The sequence below is a fragment of the Athene cunicularia genome (genome assembly GCF_003259725.1).
Source record: "Athene cunicularia isolate RWA chromosome 26 unlocalized genomic scaffold, athCun1 chr26_part1, whole genome shotgun sequence".
NCBI lineage: Eukaryota > Metazoa > Chordata > Aves > Strigiformes > Strigidae > Athene > Athene cunicularia.
The window spans coordinates 1,227,741-1,253,122 of record NW_020799136.1 but is presented as its reverse complement, the minus strand read 5'-3'; the positions used below and the strand labels follow the sequence as shown (position 1 = coordinate 1,253,122).

At 51.5% G+C, this 25,382-nt stretch overlaps 1 protein-coding gene across 1 annotated transcript; it reads left to right on the top strand.

Annotated features, from left to right (window-relative positions):
- Positions 1–1,312: 1,312 nt before the first annotated feature.
- On the top strand, positions 1,313–24,610 carry SLC26A9 (solute carrier family 26 member 9). The gene is made up of 21 exons (XM_026864235.1): positions 1,313–1,397; positions 8,236–8,362; positions 9,373–9,512; positions 9,832–9,942; positions 10,239–10,414; positions 10,828–10,992; positions 11,580–11,732; positions 12,115–12,197; positions 12,485–12,632; positions 13,372–13,485; positions 13,935–14,012; positions 14,352–14,447; positions 16,754–16,860; positions 17,466–17,535; positions 17,777–17,869; positions 18,299–18,415; positions 18,958–19,275; positions 19,490–19,544; positions 19,939–20,084; positions 20,859–20,936; positions 21,522–24,610. Exons 2-21 carry the CDS (start codon positions 8,238–8,240, stop codon positions 21,567–21,569), a joined length of 2,421 nt encoding a protein of 806 aa, XP_026720036.1. The 5' UTR covers positions 1,313–1,397; positions 8,236–8,237; the 3' UTR covers positions 21,570–24,610.
- The last annotated feature ends 772 nt before the right edge of the window (positions 24,611–25,382 follow it).

The window sequence follows — 25,382 nt, the reverse complement described above, 5'->3', positions numbered from 1 at the left end:
TTTGGGATTGAGCCCAGAGTAGGGAGGGCAGCAGAGCCATTCCCTACAAACAGCTCGTGCCGAGCTGTTCTTGGGGATGATGGGAACATGAAAGATCAATTCCTTCCACAGCAAACACCCACCCCAGCTTCCTACTAGTGATCTCTTCCTCTGGTGACATCCCCAGCTGACGTCCCTATCCAGCTCATCAGCTCTGACATCCTGAGCGGTACTCGGCTCCTGCACTCTCGCATCCCTCTGGGAGGAGACGAGACCACGAGCCTGGATCCAGCTCAACACGGTGGTGTCAGGGACACAGTGACGGGGGGGGGTGGGGATGAGTCCTTTCCCCCTAATCTGAGCTGGCTGCTTCCCGCATGTCACACCAGCGCCTTTTCCAGCTCAAAACGCCTCATTTCCCAACACGTTGGCAAATTCCCAGGCCAGGAGGTTGACCAGTACCTCTGGGGGTGACCCCCTAGTCTGCAGCTCCCGGACAGCCCATCTCAGGACCTCCTCGCTCCATCCCTGTCCACTGCCAGGGGCATCCGAAGAACTTGTCAAACTCTCCTCCCGAGGAGCACGTGCCGCAGGTGTGGCTCCTGCCTGGCCCTGCCTGGGGACCGTGCCTACAGGGCTGACGACAGATAGGCCAGCCTGATCCCAACTGGCACATCCCCGCACTGCCGAGGGCTCCCACCTCCTCCCCGCACAGGGGAAGGGAGCCCGCACCCTCTCTCCTGGGCAGGTAGCAGGGGGGTTCACCTCTCTTTCCCGCTCCTCTCATCCCTTTGAACCTGGAAATAAGAAAGAAATTGCTTTCCCCTGCCAATCCCACCTCCAAAGCCCGAGCGGCGGGGTCCGGCGCTGGCACAAAGCGCACCATTGTCCAGCCCGGAGGCGGAGAGTCGGCCAGAGCACAAAGGCCGGGGAGACGCTACCCACCGCGCCGGGAAGCTCGCCCGGGCCAACAAAAGCATCTTCTCCCACCCCGAGTCCGAAGCAGCTGAGGGAGGGGGCCCGGGGTGACGGTGAATATGAGCTATTGTCACCGAGAGCCCAGAGCACGGAGGGACCTGCAAAGGTGATCAAACAACCCAGGCCAGAGCGGGAAGGGGTGGGGTGAGGGGGGACATCCAAAAAAGCCCTTGTCCCTCTTCAGATCTCTCCTTATCTCCCCTGGCTATCTCCTGGGCTTAGCCTGGGTGTACTTGCTTGCAATTACCTCCTCCAAGCCAATCAGGCGCCGAGCACAGCCCTCGGTCCCCTTGACTGAGGTGATTTATAAATGACTCACTGGCTTATTTGAGCACAGACCTCTGCACACCTCCTTGGGAGCACCTCTCTGCCTGGGCTTTCTTGCCACATCTGCAGCTCCCCTCGCAGAATCGGCCCTTTCTCCGCCCGGCGAGGCGCAGGTAACCCAGCTCCAACAATCGTGCTCTTTGTCTGGGTGGGCGTGGGGGATTTGCACTCCGGTTGGACAGCCACTGGGTGTGAGTTTCAGTATTTGGAGAACTGGCACTTTTTTTTTTTTTTTTTTTTTTTTCCCCCCTTCTCTTCTTCTCCCTCCTTTTGCAAAGGGGATTTACAGCAGCAGATTTACTCAGGAATTAGCAACACCAACGATTCAAGAGCTTGATTTATGAAGAGAGGCTGGAAGAGCCAAATATGTGAATTAATTATTACTAGAATAAATCCTGCCATCTTATCCTGGCTGGCTCCTGCTGAGATCTGTGGGGGGATTTGCCTGGTATAGGAGAGGTAATACTGACGAGAGACCTGCTGGTTTTGGATCCTTGTTATGATCAGAACTTTCTCTGCACGGGACTATGTAAAGGGGTCCCTGCCCTGAGGATGTTGCAGCCCAAATTTGACTTTGCACATCACAGGCAGATCAAGAAAGGATGTGGAGCCTGGCACGGGCAGGTGATGCTTGAGGAGCACTGGTCTTGCACAGGAATCTAACCTGGGCAAGAGGTTTTTGCTGCACAGGAGATCCTGGTGCATGGATGCGTGGCTGTGGGCATGCAATCAGATCAGGAGGGAATTTTAAAGCTGGGAGTGAGGTGTGCTCCCAGACTGACACCTGTCAGACTGGGTACAGGGTCTCCAGCTCCTCCCAGTGCCATTTCGTGGGATGTTTAGGATCAGTTTGGGCAAGTTCCTTCATATATAGGCAAGAGAAAATATCCCCATAAGCCTGTTCCAATGCAATAAACTGCTGTTCATGCAGCGAGGATGCTTTCTGCTCTGCCCTGGTAAAATCTGTCCACACCTTATTTGTAAGCAAGCTGAAAACTCAAGCTGGGGACCTGTCCTTCTCTGCTTCGAAGATAAGTCCTTGGAGTGACATTTGCTGCTAGCCACACAGTATTTCTGCCCCGGGTCCGAGATTTCCAGTAGAGAAATGCCATCCCATCCTCTGCCTGTGGGGGAAGATGGACTGGGTGACCCCAGAGGTGTTTTTCCTTCTCCAAAAGCGAATCCGCAGGGGCGGGGAGCATGTGCAGGAGCGAGCTCTCAGCAGGCATCCCGGATAAGTGTTCGCAGGCAGGGCAAGAATGCTGCAGTCTGCAAACTTTTTAATTCCTTGGGATTTGCATTGCCCACCCGCTCTTCAAAGGCAGAGGGCAAGGTCTGTGTCAGAGGCATGTGGAGAGCAGAGACTCATGGCAGCGAGGGACTCCAAAGTTTCACTTCTCCTTTTATAAATGCATTTTGCAGCCTTCCCTCCTCCCCATCCCAACGGCTCTGTGTGACGAGGGAGCAGCAAGGGGACGGGGAGGATGGACACACCGCTTCCCAGCGGCCAGGCTCCCATGCCGTTGGGGACAGGCACTGCTCTCCCTGCCAAGGAGCAGCCTGATGCCAGCACTGCTGTTACACTCAGCAAGGTGACACCTCTGGGGGACGGCAGGGCAGGGAAGCCGGTGGCTTTCGGAGGACTATGAGGGGGCCACATCTACACCCCGGATTACAGCACCCCAGGCCACGCAGGTGCTGCCTCAGCCCAGCCCTCCCTCGGCGAGGTACGGCCCTGGATGCAGCTACAGAACTAATGGAGAGTTAGGGTGGGGTTGAGAACAAGTGGGTTACTCAAACAAATCGCAGAAAGAGGGGGCCAAATCTGGGCTCATTTACCCCGGTGTCAGTGCAGGGCAGATCCCCCATGCCCGGGGGCACTTGCTGCATTTACAGTAGCTTTAAAAAGAGCAGAAGCTGAGCTGCTGAATATAAACATTTCACTTAATAAACACCCTTTGAGCCAAACACTTTGGCTTCACCTTCGGGAGCTGGCAGATGTCTGCAGATCTTATTATTCTGGTTACCAAGTGCAGAGCTAGTTTGGTTAGAAAATTGTGTGAAGTGGTACATCAAACATTGGCACTGGCCCAGCGACGGCAGAGCGAGCACAGTGCAGCGCTCCTGCCCGGTGCCTGCGCTGGGCTGGGTCACTTAAAACAAGAAAAGGGCCATCTGCCTTATGGAAATCACCTATTTAACACTCCAAATATTTAATCTAAACAAAAAGAAAACATTGATTTAATGCCCAGCTGCTCCATGGCAAAAGTGCAGGAGTGGAGGAACGGGACGGCTGCTCCCGAGAGGGACGTTAGAGCCGAGGCTGCGGCACGGTGCGAGCGGATGGGAAGGTGGGAGCTGGGGGGGAGCAGACATGTCTCCTCCCTGCCCCTGCCCCCCTTGGCACCGGCTCCATCTGTGCCTCACCACGGCCAGGCAGGGCCAGGTAGCACCTCCCACACCCTCTCCCTCTCTCTCCGGCTTTTATTCCACCAGCTATCACGACGGTTCCTGCGTGCGGCTTGTGGAAAGTGGATTGAAACAGCTCAGCCTTGCCTGAGCTTTATGCACTCGGGCGTTTTGCCTTTTCTGAGGCTAAAAGCTGCTTCTGGGAGAGGATGTTTTTCATAACTGGTCTATATGCTCTCCTGGCATCAGCCTCTTCTATTTCCAAAGGGCAGAGGTTAAGGAAAAGTTAAAGCCCATGGCCAATGTTGTGTGTATCCAGCGCGGGGCTGCGTGTGTGCGGCCGAGCGCTCAGCCCCTGGACACAACCGCAGCATCCTCGCTCCAGCCTCTCCCCCTTCCCCAGGCTATCCGTATTGCTAGGAAAGGTGCTTTTCACCAATATACTTGTGCAGACACGTGAGACTACAAATCTAGCCTTACCACCACACGGTGCTTTTTTCCTCCCGTATCAGTTCATTTGTAGATGAACCCCACGACAATTCAGAGCCAAAGGTAAAACGGAACTCAATTGGATCCAAGCGATTTTAAGTGTGAGCACAGAGGTGTGGCCAGCCAGACGGCCCAGCTGAAGACACTAACCTGAACAAACGTGCCAGGGTCCCCCGGTGACGAGCTCCTGGTGTGGCCCATCAGCTGGACTCGGTCCTGGCCTGTCCCTGATGCCAGGAGAAGGGAGAGAGTGAACAACCCTGGAGCGGGCGGGCGGATCCGCTGGGCCCAGCAGTGCCCGGTAGGGCAGGTGAATTATACAACATCCTTTTGAAATACCTGAACTGACTGAAAGCAGAAACCTCCTTTTCCTCCTGCCTGGGTGTTTTGTGAGCCCAGCTCGACACCAGAGGCGTGTAAGGGAGAGGGAAGCAGGCGGGAGGGTGAGGCAGAGTCTAGGCTGGGGGAGCACCCGGCACCGCAGAGCGGCCACCCTGTCCCTCCCCACGCCATTCCTCGCGCAGCACAGGTCTCAGGGGAGGAGGGGACGGCTTCCTCGCCTGATCTTGTGAGACTTGGGCCCTTCCACCGTGTTGCCCCGAGGCTCCCACAGCACCTGCAGCCGGAGCCGCGAGCGGGAGGCTGGGACTCGCGGCCGACACGGCGCTGGAGGCACTAACTCGGGGCAACAGGAGTCAAGACCTTGTCCTGGTGTCGCAACCAAACCCTTGCACCTGTGCCTGCCTTCCCCGGGCAGACCTTGCCTCCTGGGGTAGGGGGGAGTTCCTCCTGATAACCCTTTCTTGGGCAATGGACCTGGAAGGGAGATGTTTTTAATGAAGATTCCCGCGGGATTTGGAAGAGACCAGACCTCTGAACTCCATCAGCTGAGAAGCAGTCAGCCAGGAGATGTGCACGTGCATCGCCTTGTGCAAGGAGAAGGAGGATGGAGAGGGGGAAGATGAAGGAGGGAACAATAATTCCAGAGCACTGATATTTTTTCTCCCTAAAGTGTAGCAGAGGCATTCCCTGAATGTCCAGCTCTTGCACCGGGATCAGTTTGGGCCCTTATATCACGCATAGCGTAGTGATCAGATTGTTTTCCCACTAAATTTTGACTCACACTCATTGGACTGTAGTTCCTTTTCTATGCCTACGCCAGCACAGGTAAGTGGCTTTATGCCAACGGCTCCTATCAACACGAGTCAGAAACCTCAATGTGACTTTCCTCTCCCCAAACACAGCTATCACCAGCACAGGGGCAGAAGATAAGAGCTTAGTAAATGCAGTTGCAAGACGAACACTGGGAAAAAAAAGGTCTGTGCTCGGCGTGCAGAGGCTGGTTTGAGACCGGTAGGGCAGGGAGCAGCCAGGTATGAACTGTCAGGACTCTTAGCTGATGACCTGTTGGACAATATCTTTCACCCACATCATAATCTTGGATTGAAGCAGTTCTGCCTTGATTTATTGCTGGCTGCAAGTATCACGGCACAGTTATGTACTCAGTGCGTCACAATTTCTCCAAGACCTTGGGCCAAGTAGAATCACCAGTGAGGCCAGACTTCACATTTCTCAGCACCATCCACGGTAGCCAACACCTTGGAGGAAGGGGCTTTCTGAAAAGCTTGTCATGTGGCTCTTCCCCGATGCCCTTTATTTCCATGCCCATACTGGAACGGAGCTCTTGAAAAACCTGGTCCCTGCAATGCCGCAATTTACTGGCACTCTGTTTTTCTCTCCACACACACTCCATTGCTTCAGTGTCCTGCCCCAGCTGCAGGATTTAAACCAGCTCTGCAGCTTGCTGTGGTCTTATCCCATCAACACCAGGACAGCTGGTTTTGCCTTTCGTTCAAGGAGCAGTCACACAGCTCGTTCTCTTTAATTCCAAAATCTCAAAGGTTTAACCTGCTGTTTGATCTAGGGCAAGGCCATTGATAAGCCAAGTCAAGAACTTGACTCTGTCCGAGACGCTGACATCATTAGCCTGTTTGTTTAAGATGGAATTTAATCATGGGGTTATTTTTCCCTCTATACTTGCCTTGTTTATTATTTTGCCAGCACTTTCGCTCAGCAGGGGAAATTCATTAAAGAGCTGTGATATAATTGGCTGATTCAGTCTGTTTAATGGCAGGCTTGGTGCTTGGCAAGTGATGGAGCTGAGAAATAAAGCTGAGAGAAACTTCTTGCACCAGAAACCTGGCGGGGTTCATCACCCCTTAGAAGCTTGCTGCTAAGCCTAGACCTGGGCCACAAAATATTCACGAGGGAGTGAATGTGGAACTCTAGAGCAGAGCTGTGGGGCTGGGCCCTGGAGAAAGGCTGGGCAGGCTGGGAACCTGCTCAGCAGCAGGATCCAGAGCAAGGCTGTAAGGCAAGACTTCTGCAGACTGAGATGGGAAAACCAGGGAATGACCAGTTGGGCTTCTGGTATGAGAGTAGGGACTGGGAAAGAGCCTAGGACACTGCTTAGTCTCAGCCTGCACTGATCCTCCAGAAGGTAAAGCTTGTGATTGCTCGTGGAAGGGTATCTCTGGCTGAAAAGGAGCAGCAGGGGTGCCAGCGTGTGCATGCCTGCCGAGGGCACAGGATAAGCGCCTGGTAAGGCAGGAAGAGGGGGGTGTCTCTCACTGGCACCCAGCTGCCCCCCACAGATGGGCTGGGGTCCCTCTGAGACAGCGTGGGTGCAGATCAGAGCCTGGAATCAGAACCACCCCATTGCTGGAGCTGCTCTACAGCAAACTGCACTCGGTCGCCCCTGTGAGCGCTAAAGCATCCACTGCAGGAGCGGGGTTGATGACCTCCCTTTCTAAACCCATTAACTCCTATTTGCATAATGATTCTGTTGACCTAAATTCTCCCAAAAGTTTCTGCTGTCTGCATCATACTTTCCTTCCCGCGCTGGACTGCTGGGCCACTCTGCTGCCTATTAACCACCTCATCCAGCCCTCACTCCAAGGCAACTGCTTATCAGCGAGGGCTGACATCAGTCCTACGGACGGACGTTCCGCTCATCCCAGTTCCACCGAAGCTGGTGTCACCGAAGCTGGTGCAGCAGCTTCATCAGCCCCCACAGTGACAAAAGAGGGGAGAGGAGGATCTGGTACCTTCAAATCGCTCCGTAAGCTCTCAGCACCTGGATGTTTTTTCTCGACACATTCTTCTGCCTGAATCACCAGCTTTTTCCACCCCCTCTTCTACTCCTGTGTTGGGCAATGACCCACTTAGATACACGCCATACCGCAAATAATTACCAATATCCTTGGTTTATATCTGACCACTTCCTCCCTCCACTCCCAGCCTCTCCAGTTCATAATGATTCTCCCCTCTTCCCTAGCATCACTGGTCATAGTAAAATAAGGGTTCTCTGAAGTTCATCACCTTTCTTTGGCGAGACCCACATACCGGGCAGGACTAGTCCATCCAGATGTTTTGGCATCTTCATCACCGAAATGACTTAGCAACAGTTATCTTTCTGCCCATCACTTCCTAGAATAAACCAAGGACTCGTCCACAGCCTCTCACGGCAAGGGAGAAATAAGAAGGCTGCCGAAAGCAGGAACATCTCGGGTGGAAACTGCCTTTAATCGCAGTGCCAGTATCTACCACTGCAAACTGTGTCAGGGCTGCCCAGCGTTGCAACGTCTCGCCAACCCCACGAGCAGATGGTGAAACTGAGGCATATGAGAAAGGTCAAGTGACTTGCCCGAGGCAAAAAGGCAGTCACTGCCAGAGCTAAGATTAACACCCATGCTCGTCTGCCAGACAATCCAGGACGCGCTCCGGTCCCCTTCACGCGGCATCGCTCATTAGCATCACCTCAAGAGAGGTGGTAAAACTCCTGGTGCTGGGGAGCAGCAGCCCCCGGTGCTGGGAGAAGCCACTCCCAGGACCTGCCTCTGCGCCACGGGGAAACTATTTAGGGTGGAGATATTCGGGGAGGGCTCCCAGACGCTGGAGGTGTCCGGTCTGTTATACTGCAGGTGGGGCCAGCTCCAGTCACATTCTTGGCTTTGTTTTGTCTTTTTTCTGGGAAAAATTTAAATGATCCAGAGATGAACCACGCCAGGCCTCGCTATGTCATCGAACGTCCTGCATATTCGGTCAGCCTCTTCGATGAGGAGTTTGAGAAGAAAAGTAGAAGTTACCCCATTGGGGAAAAGCTGAAAAACCTTTTCAGGTAACATAGAATGCTATAGCTGGGGCAAATGTAAACCAGATTCAGTCTGGAATTGGGATATAATTTGGATCTGGGGATAAAGTTCCCGTTTTTATGCTGGGAAACCTTCTCCATGACCTTCAGGGCTTTGATGGATGAAAGGCACAGGAGAAATGCAAATTGTACCGAAATAAGGGGAACTGGTCGCTGGTTTCACTGCCTCAGCTCTTAAGCTGTAAGGCAAATAAGTGGAACAGTTTGCACTAAGTGCATCTGGGGTTTGGGGTCGTGTTTTCCAAGGGGTTTTTAATAGTGAAAAAAGTCCAACTGGTGATGTAGGTATGTGTGTGTGGATTATTTCTTTAAGCTTTCCAGCCAGGATTTCCTTTTAGCAGCTTTCTGATTAAAACCAGTACTGACTCTCCCTAAAGAAAGATTAATAATTGAGCAAATCAATATTAATAATCCTGCTGATCACTGTCTTGAAAATCTAGATCCATTCCTTGGAAAAAGGAAGGCAGTAATACAGGAAGGAGAGAACATACATGTTAACGGGCAGACACGTGAGATATTGCATGTGCCAACCCAGAAGCAATCTTCTTTCAGACACACTTCAGGGGTTTTTTTTGACCGAGAACCTAAAATGTTCATCTTTGGCTCTTTGCAACTGCCCCATGAACCTCTGAGCTGCATTTCCTCCCTACAGCTCACCTATCCCTTATCCGAAGGGTATCAAGAGACTGGGGGGCGAAAGGCTCAATCCTTCACTCCGTGCAGGTTCCTCTTCCAGCTGTGGCAGGAGTGGGGAGCCAGAAAGATCCCCACCGTAATCCCCCACGGGAACAGCTAGCTAACTTCAGGAGCCTTGCACTCGCCGGGAAGGGCTGTGCCAAATACTGGGCTTGGGATTTGGTGTGGGAGAAAGGTTAAGACATTCCTAGGAAGATCCTTTCTTGCTCCCTTGCTTGGTCACTCGCTTCCTTTCTTTACTTATTCGCCTTTTTTTTTTTTTTTTTTTAAATCTTGTCTAGATGTTCAGCTTCCAGATTCAAACTCATTCTCTTCAGCCTGTTCCCAATACTTGTGTGGTTTCCCAAGTATAAAATTAAGGACTACATTTTGCCTGATGTTCTCGGTGGGCTCAGTGCGGGGACGATTCAAGTGCCACAAGGTGAGACGCGATGACTTTCTGGGCCACGGAGAGGGGATAGCACTTTGCCAGTTCAAGTAAAGGTCTGTAGATGACAGCAGATGTCTGCTCTGGGGGGTTACTACCCTTACGGCTGACACATATAAACCGAAGCTCCAACCTGGTTGTCCCTTTATCTCCCCGCGGTGCCCTTCCCTGCCCTCTTTGGCCTCTCCTGCCCAGAAAGCAGCAGTCCTGGCCACGGCACCTTCTCGGAGCTGATGTGAGCGTGAGCAGGGCAGGGGGCTGCCACCAGCCGCACAGACCTGGGGTACCTGCCCATCTCCCTCGTGTTTTCCAGGGATGGCCTTTGCACTGCTGGCCAACCTGCCTCCCGTCAACGGGCTCTACTCCTCCTTCTTCCCCTTGATAACATACCTCTTCCTCGGCGGCATCCATCAGATGGTCCCAGGTAGGAGTCTGCAGAGCAACTGTCTGCACAAGGTAGTTAAATACTGGCTGGGAATGCTTGGCGTGTCCCAGAATAGAGATGTTTGGGCATATTGGGTCTGTTGGGGGGTTACGGGATCCCTGATTCTGGCTGCACAGCAGGGTCTCACCCCAGTGAACCTCTGCCGCATCTTGCCGCAGGGCTGGCTGCAGGGATGGGCTGGGTGACTCTCTCTGGACAGCCTAACCTGTCCAAGTGCCTTCCAGGACAGGACGCTCTCTAGAGAAAACTACTGACATCACTGTGTTGTGTTGTAGGTACTTTTGCAGTCATCAGCATTATTGTTGGCAACGTCTGCAATGAGCTGGCTCCAGAGTCAGACTTCCATTACTTCAACCATGCCACCAATGAGACCAGCGTGAACACCACGGCCCTGGAAGCGGCCAGGCTGGAGATCTCTGCCACCTTAGCCTGCCTGACAGCCATCATACAAGTAAGGACCCGCTGAACCACCTGTGCTGTGTCCCCTGGCCAGCGCTGGCCCGCACAGCGTCAGCCGAGCTCTCCCTGGAGCGGAGGTGGAGGCAGCAGATGCTAGAAGAGGCCCCACTTCAAGTGGGCGACGCCTCAGCATAGAGGTTTTGGGGGGATCCTGCCCCAGCTGCAGTCTCGGTGTGAAATTTTCCAAAGCAAGGGTGAGGCCAGGCCCTGGGGCAGGGTCGCAGCCAGTGATGACACCCCAGAACCCTGCAGGTCCCCATCCCTGCTCCGGGACAGCCTGCTCAGCCCAGCCCAGCCCAGCCCGTGCCGTGGCAGCATGGGAGGGATGATCCCCATCTCCCAGCCCTGCACCTCACCCTCTCAGGCTGGCACGCTTCTCCTAACGCCCTGTCTGTCCTACCCTAGCTGTGCCTGGGATTCCTGCAGTTTGGCTTTGTTGCTATCTACCTCTCAGAGTCTTTCATCAGGGGCTTCATGACAGCAGCAGGGCTGCAGATCCTCATCTCCGTGCTCAAGTACGTCTTCGGCTTGACAGTCCCGTCTTACACCGGGCCCTTAGCTATCGTCTATGTAAGTGGGTGCTCTGGGCAGGGACCTTCCCTGCACCTCCTCCCCCAGTGCCGCCACAGCCACCACTGCCACCCGCGCAGGGGAAAGGGGGGCTCGGAGGGAAGGAAAGGGTGGAGGGAGGGGGAATACGGCTGACGCCACTCCCAGCCCAGCCCACCTCCACTGCTGCCACTGCATCTCCCATACAGTATTATCTGAGCCCTTGGCTGCTAGTTTTGAGTTAGAAATAATGAAATGGGTCTGGGACTTGGGGAGATTTTGAACTGTGTTGCTTTACAGCAGGAGTCCTGCACTGCTATTAGCAATAGAAACTTTTCCTATGAGCAGGTTTAACTCATTCCTGAGCTTTCCTGCATCTTCCGTGGCTGCATCCTCCACTGATGCAGCTCGAACTGCATTAACCAGACAGCACAGACCCAGGGCTGGTAGCTGATCTCAGCAGCAGAGTTTCTAGCATTTCTCTCACCCTCCTCACATCTCAGGGTGTTTGCAGCTGATTACAGTAACAAGTGTTCTCCATTGTGCTGTCCATGTTGTCCAGAGTCTCTGGTTCCCCATGACAATTTCTCCTCTTCTCTCCCCTTCAGACATTCATTGATATTTGTAAAGGTCTGCCCAAAACCAACGTGGCCTCCCTGGTCTATGCCTTGGTCAGTGCTGTGCTCCTGATCATTGTCAAGGAGCTCAACTTAAAGTACATGAAAAAGATCCGGATGCCCATCCCCATGGAGATCATCATCGTAAGTGACACACGAACTGTCCCTTGGGCCCAGGAGGCTGTCCCTCCCCTCTCCTTACAGTCCTGGGACACCCACTTCTGCTCACAGAGGGCCCCTCATGTTGAGCATCTACCCAGTGAATATGACGTGAGCCCCACATGGCTCGGGGTCAGAAATTGGGCCACCCCCACGCAGGACACCTCTGATGCCCAGCTCGTCCCCGTTAGACTGTAACTGCATCCTGGAGATGCTGAGGATGAGGAGCATAACTCCTGCTGGGGAGGTTCTCTCCTTTCCTAGCCTGAATTTAGTGCTGATGTTCTCCCGTCAGCTGCAGGAGCACAGCTTCTGAGAGACGTCATGTTCTTTCTGCTTACTGCTCTTTTATTCTCTGGACTTTCAGGTAATAGTTGCAACTGCAATCTCTGGCAGCTTTAACATGCCTGAGAAGTACGGCATGCCAGTAGTTGGGAAGATCAGCATGGGGTAAGTGCATGTGCAGGTCTGACTCAGCTTCCAGATAATTTTCCTTCCTCCTCCTCCTCCTCCTGCAACCTGGAAAACACCTCACTCTTTCCTGCTGTATGACAGTCCCCTTCCAGGACTGTCAGGCAGCACTGCTGTGCCCTGTTACACAACTACCACCATCCACTCAAGCTGTCCACAGTGCAGACACGGATTATGTCATTCCTGAACACACCAGCTCCTCACCCACTTCACCAGCCTCCGGACACTCGTGTCACAACTGCTTCTCACCTCCGCTCTGACTGCAGGTTCCCAGCGCCAACCCTGCCCCTGGTGAACAAGTGGAAAGACATGATCGGCACAGCTTTTTCGCTTGCCATCGTGAGCTACGTGATCAACTTAGCCATGGGGAGAACGCTGGCAGCCAAGCACGGCTACGACGTGGACCCCAACCAGGTAACGCTTCGTCTGGAAGGACGCAGTCAAGGACCGCTCCCCTTGCTCTCAGGTGTGAAAAGAAAACCTTGCTGCATGAATGGGAAGCTTTCAAACAGTGCTCTGCCTAAAGCAGACGTGCTGCTCGCATGCATGCAGGCTCACGTGGCAGCTTGCCATGTGCAGGTCGAAAGGACATGGCAGATCCATCTCCTGTGGACCAGAGGGAGCCTGCAAAAGGGAAAAAAGCCTCAGCTTGAGATCTCTGCTTTGCTCTCCCTCCAGACCTGAGGCTTCAGCCCTGAGTGCTGGCACAGATGGCATTTTTGCAGGTTGTTGGAGCACAACGAGGCTCATGTGTTTCTCACTGAGCAGAGAAAGACCTGGATTCCTGGTGTGTCACCTAGATACTGTGAGAGGCAGGACATTAAATAATCCTCTTTTGTCATCACTGGCACAGTGGCAGCTTTCAATAACAGCCACACATACCACACGATGCCCTGCCCTTAGTGTGTCAACAGATGACAACGTGTTTATGTGGAATTGTGCTTCCAGGTTTTACCCTGCTACTCCAGTGCCCATCCCAGCTCCTACTTGAAGGAAAAGGGTCTGGGACACACTGCAGAGAATCCGCGTCCCTTCCCTGGCCACACAAACCCCAGACTCGGGCACCTGCTCTCCTCCCTGGCAGCTCACACGCGCTGGCAGGGCAGGGCGGGCAGATGTCCTTTCTGATGACCACACTCCTCCATCTCCACAGGAAATTCTGGCCCTGGGCTGCAGCAACTTCTTTGGTTCTTTCTTCAAAATCCACGTGATCTGCTGTGCTCTCTCTGTCACCCTCGCTGTGGATGGAGCAGGAGGGAAATCACAAGTTAGTACCTCCTCTTGCTCTCTCCCCTGCGTGACCCTCCTTGGCCACAAACCCCTGTAGCTCTGCGTGCTGCCAGCCTGGCATCGCTGCTGCAGGTCTGGAGAAGCTCCATGTATGAGTGCTTCACATTAGTGCTGTTAAAGCAGAATTTCTTCCCTTCCCAACCCCACTTTGTTCCCTGGACGGTTCTTTGAGTTGGTCGCAGACGTAGGGCTGTAAATCTACATTCCCTATCTGGCTCCCCCGATTGAGCAGGGCCACCACGTGAGGGAAGTGTGGGGTTATCTGTGAGATCTGCAAAATCCTAGCCTGATTCTCAGAGGGAATCATCTGCTCCCATAAAATGCTGCAGTGACCAGTTGTGCCATTGGCTGAAGCAGCAGAAAAGACCCAGAGGGCCTTTAGGAAGACCCTGATGTTTGCTGAAGTGGTTTCTTTCTTTTTTGCAGGTGGCAAGCTTCTGTGTGGCCTTGGTGGTTATGGTGACCATGCTGGCTCTGGGGATCTACCTCGAACCTCTTCCAAAGGTAACACAAATACCTGTGCAAACAGCGTGGCCGTTGCGTCACATACTCTACACACCCAAGCGAAGGCTCAGTCTTGCTCCAAAAATCCCTGATGCAAACTGCTGCACAGCACGGTTTGTTCCTGGCCTGGGGTCCTGTCTGCACTGAGCCTTTGGAAGCAAGAATAGTCTAAATTTTCATGCTCAGATCCAAGTGAGATCTTTGTGAGCATCACCCTTTCCCATTCCCTCATGGCACCTGGACCACGGAAAGCAGATACTGCAGAAAACATCTGCCAAACGTGGCACACCCACATTGCACACCCACATCCCATCTGATAGGATCCCCTCTCCTCCGCAGTCTGTCCTGGGAGCCCTCATCGCGGTGAACCTGAAAAACTCCCTCAAGCAGCTGGCGGATCCCTTCTACCTGTGGAAGAAGAGCAAGCTGGACTGCGTGAGTGCCTGGGGATGGGTGGGAGGCATCGCCTGCCTTACACCCGCAGCTCAGCCCAGGGCTGGGTGAGGCAGAGGCAGGGCGAGCAGCCAGCCCCCCGGCAGGCTTTTGGGGACAGAAGGGCCCTGTGAGTCCCCTGCAGAAGGTGGGTTTCGCTCTCTCAGCGTGATCCTTCTTCCAACCCCTGGCCAGCGAGGTCCCGAGCAGCGGCGGAGCCTGTCCTGCCCAGCTGAGCACCCTCATGCTTAGCACACATATCAGAGAGGCCTGAACTATTACCTGCTCTGTTTAAATGCCAATCAACTGCGGGAGCCTGTTTGCCCAGAACTAGCCAAACCGGCCCTGCTCAATATCTAGGAGTCATGACTTAAAAACTCACACAATAGCCCTCCAGGGTGAGGAGAGCCCTTCACAGCGATAAGGACTCCAGGCACTGGTTGATGTATAAACCCAGGCAGGGGGTGCGGGGGAGTGAGAACGGAATTTGGAAATGTCTGACATAAAAAGACAGTGTTTGAACAGGACTCCCACGGCTGAGTGGTGTGTGTGGACACTGAGCCAATATCCTGTCAGGTCCCGACAAACTGTCTTATCGGAGAAATCAGGAGTCCAAAGGGGCTGACCTGAGTCATCAAGAGCTTTTCCCAAAAACTGTTCAAACAGGTGCTGGAGAAGAGATGGGTTAGCAGTCCAGGCAGAGGTGTGATCATGACGTGAAGGCACGCTCCAGCACAGGGCATGAGCTACAGAAAAACGGTCCATGCTTAGGAGGGAGCCCACAGGCTGACCGCGCTAGGACGTGCGAGGTCTGAGCTGACACGGTTCTGCAGGCAAGAATCGACAGAGAGGGAAAGTCACTGATGGGAAGAGACGATTCTCTGTCGGGGATCATTTATGGCAATTTCAGCACATGTCTGAATGGGTTCTGCTGATGCCTCATGGGTAGGAGGGAAGGTCTCGGCCGGCTCTGGCAGTTCATGTGAGGGCAGGTGATGTTATTGCCCTTTCTCAGAGCTCGCAGAGGGGAGCCCAGCCCAGCCCCACGAGCTCCACAGCCCCCAGCTCTAAATCCAGGCAGACAGCTGAGCAGACGAGGGACTGAGCGGAGAGGCACGGTGCTGCCTGGGGTGCCAGCCTGTCTCTGCCAGTTGTGGTCACCACAGCGGAGGTGAGCGGCTGTCAGAAGCCGCTCTGGTTTGTCCCGTGTGAATCACCTGTCCCGCGTGGCACAGCCAGACCCACTGCCCTGGCTGGGCTCTGTTCCCACGGAGCTGCTGGGACAAAGCTCTTGCTGCCAGCAAGCACGGGCAGCCCACAGCTGCAGGGAGCGTGGGGACCAGGCAGATGCCAGTGAAGTGAACTGCGTTCCCCTGACCTTAATCTCCCTGGAATTTGAACTAGATTCAGTGTCCTGTCCCAAAACGGGGAACACCATTTCTGGGTGATGTCAGACTGTCGGTGTTCATTACCTCAAGTCTGTCCGTGTCTCGGTGCTGACTGCAGGGATCACGCCACAGATACAGCCCAGCGTGAAGTCTGGATGGAGGGAAGCCAGTACACCCTCACTCGCCATTTATACGCACAGCGCATAGAAATTAAGATGCTGAAGTCATCAAAGTTACCCTGATTTGCCCAAGGTCAAAGTCAGGTTTTATCAGTCTTGAGGATGGGATTATAATAACCTGATAATGATTCTCAGAGGGTATGTTTATATGCTTAGACAGGACTAGTTTTGTACAGAGGGAGATGCCCCAGTGCTAATATATAAAAATGACAAATGACAGAGCTCTGAGCTGAGTGGTGGAGCAGGTTTTGGTATGCTCTGTCATACTTTGTCATCAAATCTTCTCTGTGTTCAGGTCATTTATAGTTGATGCTCAGATGGTTTTCAGATAGATGCTCATTCCTTCTGTGATGCTCTGACCAACAGCAGGAGCAGGCTGGGAGCAGTTACTGAGCAGCAGATGATATGATCCGCAGGAGCCTTTTCTTGACTGGTTAGGCTGATGCGGCTTGGGCTGAAGGAGTGGCGCGGGTGTTCATGCAGCTGTGAAGAAACACACTGGCTGCTTTTACAGCTGAAAAACTGGGGCTCCTGGCAAGCTTCCCAGCAATGATGTTTCACCCGAAAGCATGCAGTAAACTGTATCGTTAGAATAGCTGCAGAATTCAGGTCTTGGTCTTTTGATCCTGAGCCATGTAGTTCTTCGGGTCTAGAATATCAGTGCCAAACCATTTTCCATCCATCACCATGCTCCAGCCCGTGGCACAGTAAAATGACCTGCCATGCTCTTCTCTTTCTGCAGCTGGTCTGGCTGGTGAGCTTCCTGTCCGCGTTTTTCCTGAGCCTTCCCTATGGAGTTGCTGTGGGCGTGGGATTTTCCGTGCTGGTTGTGGTTTTCCATACCCAGTTGTAAGTACCAGCATAGCCACAGAAACCAAAAGAGCAGGAAAACCTCCCGGTTGCAGAAGAAACGACAGATTATTTTTATAACTGGCCTCTGGCCCGTGTTTCGAAGGAACGTGTGGCAGGAGCCTGGGGGAGTGCAGGTGTCCTCCCCGGCCCCTGGAATGTGCAAACAGGAATGGCAGGCGTTAATTTACTGCCTGCATTCCCACTCCTGCACACAGTTAGCGATGTGCACATCCCAAGGCAGGGGGAAGTCTGAAGGTATTTACTTCAGCACGAAAAGCTACCTGCATAGCTCCCAGCAGAAAATCCTGCTCAGAAAAAGAAAGAGCCCCGTATATGTGCAGAGACTGACGTGCCGTTTTTGCACCGTTTTTAATCCGTCAAAGCCCTTTATTAATGCTTCCCAGTCTGGGATCTCAAACTGCTGATTCTTTTTTTTTTTTTTTTTTTTTTTTTTTTTTTTTTTGCCCTGTAGGCTCTGCAGGGATGAAATCTTTAAGTATTTTCATAAAGCAAATTTTCAAATCCTGGTATGGAATGTGAAGCGAATCAGTTTTCTTCCCCTGCAACATTTGCTCTAATTCCAATCGCCTCTTTTCTCCCAGCCGTAACGGTTCTGCCCTGGGCCAAGTAACTTCCACTGACATCTACAAGAACCCTAAAGCCTACAACAAGGTAAGCAGAAGCTAAAGCATCCTCAGAGAAAATGCTGTTCTTTGCCACTGGTACCCAACGTCATCAGGAGACTCAGGTCCACGTTTCTGTCTGAGCGAGGCTGTTTGCTGCCCGTTTCGGGGGTAGCAGGAGCTGCTGTCTCAGTTTGATCTTCCCAGTTACCTGCTGCCCCAACTCCCGGCCACCCTGCGCCCCCACCCCACCCCGTCAGGCCTGGTTTGAACCCTTGTCTCTGTTGCAGGTACATGAACTTAATGGGATTAAAATTGTGACCTACTGCTCGCCACTGTATTTTGCCAACTCGGAGATATTCCGCGAGAAGATTATAGCCAAGGTGAGCAGTGCCCTAACGAATTTCTGCCTGCAGTCAGTGCTGAATGGCCCTTGCTTTCTCCTGTGTTGCTGCATGGAGATAATTAAGCCTGGGATGACCACGAAAGATGGTCACAACCATCCTCTACTCTTCCATCCTTTTCTCCTTGATCTGCAGGGCCGTTTGTAGACCTCATTTTAGAGGTTATGCCTGAACCCTGGCAGGTATCCTCCTCCAAACTCTGCCAAAGCAGAGTCATCCTGCTGCTGCGAGCCTCTCCTCCCTGCATGTAACCCAGAGTTACTGACGATGGTGTTGTTTGGCTGCCATCAGGACCACAGCTGGTGCCGTCCTCCTGTTGTCCTGTGCCACAGGCTGGGAAAGAAATAGCAGCCTCTGACTGTGGGGCTGAACAGATTTTTTTCAAAGAAAACTCTCTCTTTTCCACAGACCGGCGTGGATCCTGGTAAAGTGTACTTAGCCAGGAAGAAATACGTGAAACGACAGGAGAAGGGGACAGCACAACCACCAACAAAGCTACCAAAATTCTTATTGAGGCAGAACAAGGTAACTCAGTTTGGGTTCCTGTGCTGATGAGCAAGAGCCCAAGTCCCCATCAAACAGCTCCTCTTGACATAGGATTTCTGCACTCTCTTCCTAGCCACATTTACCACATCTTGCTCCTTTCCTTCCCACCCACATCTCCATTCCTCCCAACAGCCAAAACCTTAAGATACAGGAGAACTGGAAAAGGCTGGGAGCAAGAAATCCATAGAGAAGTCTAGAATGGGAACCTGGTGAACAATTGCTAGAAACTGGGCTTGCCCTTGTTCAGCTCAAAAGGGCCCTTTTGAAGCACATTTCCCAGTCATCCCAGCTTCATTTGGTTTCCATCGCTGAGCAGTCCTGAAGCACACGAACAGGAATCATTTAAAATTAACCTAACGTACTCCAACCCCAAGGGACATTCAGTCTAGCACCAGGCTGGAGTTAGTCCAGGTTAAAACACTTCATGCCACTGAACACTTCAGGTGCATTCACACGTCAGGATCTCAGCTTGTGCTGACAGTTGCGCCCTGCCCTGACTGTGCATTTCTGCTTTGCTGTAGACCTTGTCTTTGCAAGAGCTCCAGAAAGACTTTGAAAGCACCTCTCCAACAGATACCAATAACAACCAGACGACTGCTAACGGTGCCAGCATCTCCTACGTCACGTTCCGTCCACCTGCCAACGGTGCTGGGCCAGAACACACCCCCAGAGAGCTGGGCAGCACCACCGCCCTGCAAGGAAGCACTTTCAGTGTCATGCCCACAGCAGATGCTGACCCTATGATGGCAGCACCGCCCTATATCAGCTTTCACACCATCATCCTGGACATGAGTGGAGTGTGTTTTGTTGACCTCATGGGCACAAAAGCACTGGGCAAGGTTAGTTCTGTAGTACAAACATAGCCAAGCACTTTCTGCTCCCTCGGGCAGCTCAGATAAAGGTGTTTACCCTCCTCAATAGGTGGTTTGTGTGGCTTTCTCCTTCAGCATCCCCAGGACACGTGTAAAGCCCTGGATAAAAGACTATAAGGCTAAACACAAAGCTGGAGCAGCAGGGTTATTAATCCTCTCTCTCCCCTTTCATCCCTTCTAGTTGTGTTCCAGTTATCAGAAGATTGGGATTAAAGTGTTCCTGGCAAACGTGCATGGTAAGAATCCACGAAGAACGTATTTCCATGTGATCTTCCCCCATTTTTGTGCTCCTGGCGGAGAGGAGATTTTTTCGTGTTCTTTATGTGGCTCACAGCCTTTTGTTGGACCAAACCAGAACAGATGGAAGAAGAGAACGGAAGAAAGGAAGGAGAAACACTGTTCTCTGTGTGTGAAATAGGTCCTTTCACTTGGGAAGTGAGATGACTGTAACATCTCCACATTCAGCATGTAGAAAAATAGATCCCGACTCTCTCATTTCTGCAGCAAACCTGCTTTTTCTCTATGCATCCCAGCTTTGCTTTAGCTCAGAGAACCACTGTCAGCCATCTGCACTTTTAAACGCTTCCTTCTTTGGTTTTCTTCTTGTTCATGTGCCTTTCCTTTCTTCAGCCCAGGTGTACAATGACATTAGCACCGGCGGGGTCTTTGAGGAAGGAGGCCTGGACCGAAATCACATCTTCTTGACAATCCATGATGCTGTTTTGTTTGCACTGGCAAATATCAAAGAAGTTGTCCCGCCACCCATCTCAGAAGAGGTGAATTTGCTTCCCAGTCTTTCTCCAGCTCACACTACTCCACCATTGGGTTTACACACTGCATCAGCCCAAAGGAAGAATTACAACTCAATGCTGCACCCAATAGTTTCTCACTTATCTCAAGTGGTAAAGGTCTAAATCCAACAAAATAATTTCTCCTCCTAATTGTCACGTATGGGCCAAGTGCCTACTGACTGAATTGACTTCAAGGGGAATTCAGAAGGGCAAATGTCTTCTGCAAACCCCTACCTGGGAGATTAATGTTGTCCCAGGCTGGAGAAGCCAAAAGTGCTGTTCCCAGCACCGTGCCCTCTGTTTGGTGTTGGCTGGAACATGCAGCTGCACACAAAGGCAGAATTTGGCCCTTTTTGAAAGTAAAGCACGTGCCCCTGTCCTCGAATAGCCCCAGCATCCATGAACACTTCCCTTGGTGGGAGGAGAAAAGGCTGAGGCAGCAATGTGGCACATGCTGACAACAGAGGGTCAGATGGGCTATTTCCCCAAGTATGGGTTGGTTTATTGCACGATAACTGGAGCTGGAGCCAGGGCAGTGCTAGTAAGTTATCTCAGGAGAGTAAGTTATCTCATATCTCAGCAGTAAATGCCAGCTCAGTCAGAGGACATAAACAATTGAAACAGGATTCCTCTGTGCCCCTTCTTCCCGGGCATTTCCCTTTGAGCATGTGTGACATCTTAAGCCTGAGTTAGTAATTTGTTTCATTCTTCTCAACTTTGCACTCTGCTAATTTATGGATTTGATTCTTTCCTTCACAGAGGCCGAATCAGACAGAGCTCTCCATCTATGACGAGTCTGTGGATGAAAGCAGCGCAGAATTCAAGAACTTGGAGGAGGTTAGTTCTAGTGCCAGGGGTCACTTCTTCAGCTGTGGACATACGGTGGAAATCAGAAGTCGTGGCTGGGATTGATTAGATGGGAAGTCCCCTGCGGCACTGCAAGGCAAATGGCTAGTAACAGTAACGCTCTGAAGAGTTAGCTGCAAAAATAATTTAAAATCCCCGTCATGAGGATCTCTGGCAGGTATCAGGGTGAAGGAGCCACAAGGGAATCCTGTCATCCATTCCAGGCCACACAGCTCAGGTTCACAGCCAGACCTGGGGTCTCCAGGCACTGGGGAGAACGTGGAGAACCAGGTTTGACTCAAGCCCAAAAGAAGGGTCACTGGTCAAGTTCTTCAGCACAGACTTTGTTAATGCTGAAGCGATTTGCACCCGCTGAACCCAGGGTCCTGGGGGGAGACACGTTCCAACGCTGACCTTCCCCACGCTAGAGCTAGAAGCAGAGCAGCCGCCCCAGGGCCAGCTTTCCCTTGCAGAAGAGGGCTGGGAAGGGTTGGAGTTTCTGGTGGTGTTTCTCTGCGTGACTGGGTTTGTGCCAAAGCATCAGCCCTAACCCAGCGTGCCTTGTGTGCCCTTTAGGAGATGTTTGGAAGCATGTTCCACTCAGAGACCCAGACAGCTCTGTGAGCGCAAGGGGAGCCTCAGCGTGCGGGCACACCCTCCCGAGCAGACTCCTCTCTCCCATCCCTTCGTGAAGAGCTGCACTTCTACCTGGGGATACAATAAGTTTGCAAAGCAAGAGGCCGTCACACCTCTCAAACTGTTAAATTCCTCCCTCCTTCCTGCTTTGCTTCTGGTATTCAGAGCAATCGGGCTCTGGAGCAGGCTACAGAAATCTGCGGAAGCAGGAACTCAGGAAATGTCACCTCATTAATTACGAAGAGAAGTGAGTTCATTTGAAGGCAGGTGCCTTACCAAACGGGACAATTAGTCATTATTGCCAAGTGCTCTCCTTTGTCTCACACAATCGCTCCCTTCTGCCCACATAGGCATTACGTAATTTGGGCATCCCCCTTCTTTCTTTTCCCTCCTCCCTCTTTTCCTGATGAAGTGTAATACAAGCAAATATCCAGAGCCTTCCACGGCTTCGATTTATGAGCAGAAGCAACTCTTGCAAGGCGCAGCGACGCAGCATCTTGCCCTAAAACGTGCACTGACCTTTGGGGTGTCTGCACAGTGACGTGCAAACCCCTGAATTTCCCGGCGTGTCTGTGTAGCATCGTCTCTGCTTCCCCTGTGGCCCCTCTCCTCTGACCCCTGCACTGCTCTCTCTGTGACCCAGTGTCCCAGCAACCACTGCCTCAAACCATCCTGTATTTCTGACACCCTGAAGACCTCGGTACTCTATCTCAGTAGGGCTACTTTCAGGATTACGATTTTTTTTTTTTTTCTGTACTAATAGGACTAGCCGGTAATCAGAAATAGGAATTGTTACTGCGTGTTACACGCACATACCGTCCTGCCTGCCCAGTGGGCTGAGTACATGTTGAAAAGATCCAGGGTCCAGTTCAAATGCACGCTGAAGTTTTTTAGGGAATCTTTCTACTGACTGAACTGTGCTTCAGATAAGGCTCTTAGACTGTGAATGGCATGAAAGCATTAATCCCAAGGGTGTTCTGACTCTTCCCATCTTCTTCTTGACTGGAACAACTGAAAGATTTAGTCCAGAACATGGAGGAGTGCTTTGGGGTAAGATGTTCTTCCCAAACCATTTTGATCACAAGTAGCAAATTCAGGGACAGGGAAGGAAGCCCCTTATGCACACTTTTTATGATGCCATCGATCCAGAGCAGTAAAACTGAAACTTGAGTGGTTTTTATGACTGCAACCAGGGAACAGCCCAAGTGACACTGTGCTGTGCAGGGCTTCTGGTGACAAGCTCTCCAACGGTCACTTGTGGAGCAAGAGAAAACTCTTGCATAGTATGTGATACATCCATAACAAGTCTCTACTACATGTTTGATGATTTTCATTAAAATTCACCACAGACTGATGCTACCAGGGCCATCTACCTCTCAGGCAAGAAAGCCTGCCTCACTAACCCAGAGACAGACAGCTGAGATTGTAATAATTCCTAAAAATCTGACATTCTTTCATATTTGAGTGATGCTAATGACAACTGCTATTTTAGTTTCCTTTTCTGATGCCTTCCCTTCTCACCCAGTGCTGATGTGGTGACAGTAATGACAAGATGACAATATAAAGCCTGAAAAATCTAAGTGTAAACCAAGGGTTAAAAGGACCCTTATTTCTTCAGTGCATTTCAACCTCAAATATGACTTTTATGAAAATAAGGTTACAAAACATTTAAGATAAAGACACATACTAGCATGTCTTTGACTGCAATGAAAACAATTACTTTTGTTGGAATTTCAAATCTTCCTACAAAGTATTTCCAGCACTGGGATAAAATGCAAGAGTCAACATGAAAAACTGAAAAGTAACAAAAGCAAAACTGGACAGTCTGTTATCTTTCCATGGATGCAAAAAAATAAAGAGTGGCCTTAATAATGAAAGTAAATTATATTTTTAAAAGTTATTTCTATTTTATTTCTCTAAGATATTAAAAATATTAGCAAGCTTTAATGTACAGTTTTGAACTATATATACATTCTTGAGACGATTCACTAGCAGATTGCTAGGAGGCTTTCTGGGGAGAGAAAGTGGGGCTTTCCTTCAGCTCCCAGATGTCTCATTTTTAAGGAAAATAGAGCTTCAGGAACCGTCAGACAGCCATTAAAGGAAACTACATCAGGACCCCGCCAGTTTGGTTTTATATAACACCTCATTAACGAAGTCACCATTTCTCTACCTCAGTTTCTGATTATGTGGTGCAGGAGAGAGTAATAAAACCAAAGGAGGTTAGTTTCCAAAAGGAGAAACACACTAACTAATGGATATTACTTATTTTAATCTTAGACAGCAGCGATTTTTTCCAAAACGGTGTATAGCTTGTTCTATAAGGTAAAATCAAGAGATTAATTCTCTTAAATCTTCTTTGAGGGTGATTACTCACGGTCTTTTGTTACTGCCTGAGTGCTCCTTTTACCTGCTCGCTTGAAAAAGCAACAAAGAAAATGGTGCAATGGAACAAGAAACTCCTGCAGTAGCTAATCAATATTTCTGTATCTCTGAGGTGGCATCACGTTAAATGAGGAAAATTCCAATTTCCAGTTCTGCATTCAGGGTTAATTACAGGAGGCTGATTTCACAGTCTCGGGACCTGACACGCCGAACACAAGGAGCCTCAGAGCAACAGACCACATATAAAAAAGAGATTATTTCTTGAAGTTACTACAGACATAATGGATGGGATGTCGAGAGATGGCTTGAAAGTAGCAGCAGTGACTACATGCTCTGTGATTCTGATGGCCCAGGAAGAAGGATACCTCATTTCTGTAGCCACGGGCCAATTCTGGCAGTAACTGTGATACCAGTGGGCAAAAGGTATCGTTGATGGACAGTTCTAAGTCTTAATTTCCAAGTGCCCTGGCAAGAGAATTAGGGAAGGTCAAATTCGTGCTGGGGTAATAAAAATATCACCTCCAGTGTCCCTTTATTGCTCATAAAGTAACAGTGATATTGATGTGTAATGGCTCTGAAGCCTTACTTGATAAATGCATGATGTATAACCAGCTCAGAAATGTTTGTAATTTATTTAATTTAATATTGGTTTCATTCTTTTTTGATAATAAAGAATGTGTGAACAATCATCTGCTTCTTCTGCTGCTTCAAGAGCAGGCTTTCCGTGGCGGCTCCCATCTATTATTAAGCATCTTGGGACAGTTTAATGCCATGAGGAGATGGGATAAATCTTCAAATTCAGGACAAGACGGATGTAAAGAAGGGATGAACAACTTTTCCATTGTGCTCCCTGGTGAAACCAGGCATTTTGAAAGCCAGGCGGATTTAAACCCTGCTGGGCGCGGGACTGGCACAGCCCAGGGCTCACCACTGTGCCTGCCTAGGCCTGGTCCTGACTGACCGGCGTCCTCCCGCCTAACCTGTGGCCCCACTGGACCCGGGGGTGGTCACTCCCCACGGGAACCCCCTTTTTCCCCTCAAGCACCCCGTCATGTGGGAGCAGCATCCTGAGGCCCGGCGCTCTCGGCCTCCCAGCGGGCTCCAGGCACGGCCCAGGCCAGGGTGAGGGGACACTCCCGTTATTGCTTGCTGCGGTGGGCACCAGACACCGCCCGCCACGGCTCCTAAACGTCCCCTCGCGATCAGAAACACGCGCTTTCAGGAGGGGAGAGGGGAGAGAGAACCATCGCCCCCCCCCGCACGCCGCCATCATGTCGAACTTGCCGCGGCGCAAAACTACGACTCCCAGGAGCACTCGCGGAAGGGGCGGGACCAACCCGCCCATTGGCCATCCTCTCGGGCGGGTGCGCGCCGATTGGCGTTTGGCCACGCCCGTCCGCTCCTCAGCGGGATGGC

Coding starts and splice junctions, on each gene's coding strand:
- SLC26A9 (XM_026864235.1), top strand. CDS start 8,238: ATGAACCACGCCAGGCCTCGCTATGTCATCGAACGTCCTGCATATTCG. Junction 12,198..12,484: donor GTTGGGAAGATCAGCATGGG/GTAAGTGCATGT, acceptor CTCTGACTGCAG/GTTCCCAGCGCCAACCCTGC. Junction 17,536..17,776: donor ACCCTAAAGCCTACAACAAG/GTAAGCAGAAGC, acceptor TCTCTGTTGCAG/GTACATGAACTTAATGGGAT.